Source organism: Homarus americanus, unplaced genomic scaffold (assembly GCF_018991925.1).
Source record: "Homarus americanus isolate GMGI-L3 unplaced genomic scaffold, GMGI_Hamer_2.0 scaffold25013, whole genome shotgun sequence".
Classification (NCBI taxonomy): Eukaryota; Metazoa; Arthropoda; class Malacostraca; order Decapoda; family Nephropidae; genus Homarus; species Homarus americanus.
This window is the reverse complement of record NW_024722158.1, coordinates 4,756,023-4,758,140: the sequence shown is the minus strand read 5'-3', so window position 1 is coordinate 4,758,140 and position 2,118 is coordinate 4,756,023. Positions and strand designations below refer to the sequence as shown.

The following is a 2,118-nucleotide window of genomic DNA, read 5'->3' as shown; positions in this document are numbered from 1 at the left end:
CACTCTTAGTTAAACATTCACAGAGGTTAATATCCACCTAAGTATATAAATCAAGGACATATAACAACCGATTTTAACGTACCTTATGACCACGTACGGTACTTGATAAATCAGGAATACTCTTGAGAAACTTCACGTAACATTGGCACTTACCTGACAGAGAAAGATGTATATATATTAATTAAGGTATACCTGTATATTAAAAAGGTATACAGTACAGGTATTAAGGTATACAGTACAGGTATATATGTAGATAAATGTTAATAAAGGTAAATAAACAATAAACAAAAGTAAACAATAATAATATACGAAGAAAAATCTGGGTAAATAAGATGCTGTAAATTCAATCATCCATTATTTACATAAATTTTAGGTCAATAATGTAAAATATTATCAAACGTCACCCAGGGAGTTTTTACCTCAAATGTAAACAAATAACAACACGTGTCTGAGGGAGTTGGGACAGGATATTTTTTCATTGGGTTGTTTAGGATAAAACTCTGTAATCCAGTCCAGTGATGGTGGTGGTGGTAGTGTCGGTGATGGTGGTGACAACATGTAATAAGCTAGTAGTAACAACAAACACACACACACACACACACACCATAAACAACAAAAACAGCCTTGGGTCAATGATCACTCTAGACAACACCTGTACAATTAACCTGAGCAGGTAAGCAGGTAACGCTACGTCTAATCACTTTATGCTCAACGTAAATTCATTTCCCCGAGCAAAGATGCCGTCATCTTCGCTAATTACGGCGGGAAAGGTATGCCATCAGGGACCAGTCACCACCCCTTAAATTGGCGCTGATGCATACAAAAGTGGTCTTAACAACATTACAAGCTAACAGTTTAATGGGCAAATGGGCAATGAAACGGAGACTTGGTGAACGGGTAGTCTGTACGCCTTTACCTTCATTAGCTCACTAATTACTCCACAAACTTGAAGACCGTATTCGATACTCGTCCCGCGACCCCAACTTGGGTTTCATCAATCGTTATATCACTCCTAAACAACACCATCACACAGACAGACACAGATGAAGGGTGGAGCTCTAGTTGAGACTGGTTATAAGTGATGGGAGGAAAATAAAGTCTTTGGAGGTGTTTTAGAGGTTGTGGTGTGTGAGGTGTGAGGGGCGGGACGGCGGGAGGGCGCGGGAAGGGGCCACGGAGAGTCACCTGGGAAAATCTGGGTAATTACCGTCACATAAAAGAGCCGCCAGAACGAGGACTCGACAACATAAGAGCGTCCCAGCTGTGACCACCAGGTAAACACCTTCAACCTGGCTCTATAATAATAATAATACGAGTACTACCGATGATGATGATGATAATAATATAATAATAATAACAATACGACTACTACTACTATTACTGATGATGATGATGATGATGATGATGATGATGATGATGATGACAACAGTGTGTGGTGGTTCTCTGGTAAACTCAGTGGATAACTCACCAGCCATAACGAGCCCTTGTGAACCTGAAGGTGGACGAGAGGTGTGAGGTACCCAGAGGACGTGGACAAGCTTCACCTTCACCTGCCCCCGTCAGGACCTACCCCCGTCAGGACCTGCCCCCGTCAGGACCTACCCCCGTCAGGACCTGCCCCCGTCAGGACCTACCCCCGTCAGGACCTGCCCCCGTCCGGGACCTTCCCCGTCAGGACCTGCCCCCGTCAGGACCTGCCCCCGTCAGGACCTGCCCCGTCGGGACCTACCCCCGTCAGGACCTACCCCCGTCAGGACCTGCCCCCGTCAGGACCTACCCCGTCAGGACCTGCCCCCGTCAGGACCTACCCCCGTCAGGACCTGCCCCCGTCAGGACCTACCCCCGTCAGGACCTGCCCCCGTCAGGACCTACCCCCGTCAGGACTTGCCCCCGCCAAGCCCTGCCCAGATAGTGTTAAGTAGGTTCACCAGAGGGCCACTGTCCTCCCCACTCTCATAACACAGTAGTGAATTATCTAGGCTCAATAAATTCGTCCCGTTATTTAGTCATTATTTCTTACGAGTTTGGTATTATATTTTTTTTTTACTTTTACCAATAATATTATGTTTAAGGGGGGCTGTGGATGAGTGGTAAGGTAAGGTAAGGTAAGGTAAGGTA

At 45.6% G+C, this 2,118-nt stretch overlaps 1 protein-coding gene across 1 annotated transcript; it reads left to right on the top strand.

The window, feature by feature from the left end:
* The first annotated feature begins 737 nt into the window (after positions 1 to 737).
* LOC121862015 (vegetative cell wall protein gp1-like) lies at positions 738 to 1,912 on the top strand. The gene is made up of 2 exons (XM_042359945.1): positions 738 to 770; positions 1,499 to 1,912. The coding sequence occupies exons 1-2, from the start codon at positions 738 to 740 to the stop codon at positions 1,910 to 1,912; spliced, it is 447 nt and encodes a 148-aa protein (XP_042215879.1).
* Positions 1,913 to 2,118: the final 206 nt, after the last annotated feature.

Coding starts and splice junctions, on each gene's coding strand:
- LOC121862015 (XM_042359945.1), top strand. CDS start 738: ATGCCGTCATCTTCGCTAATTACGGCGGGAAAG. Junction 771..1,498: donor CGCTAATTACGGCGGGAAAG/GTATGCCATCAG, acceptor GTGAACCTGAAG/GTGGACGAGAGGTGTGAGGT.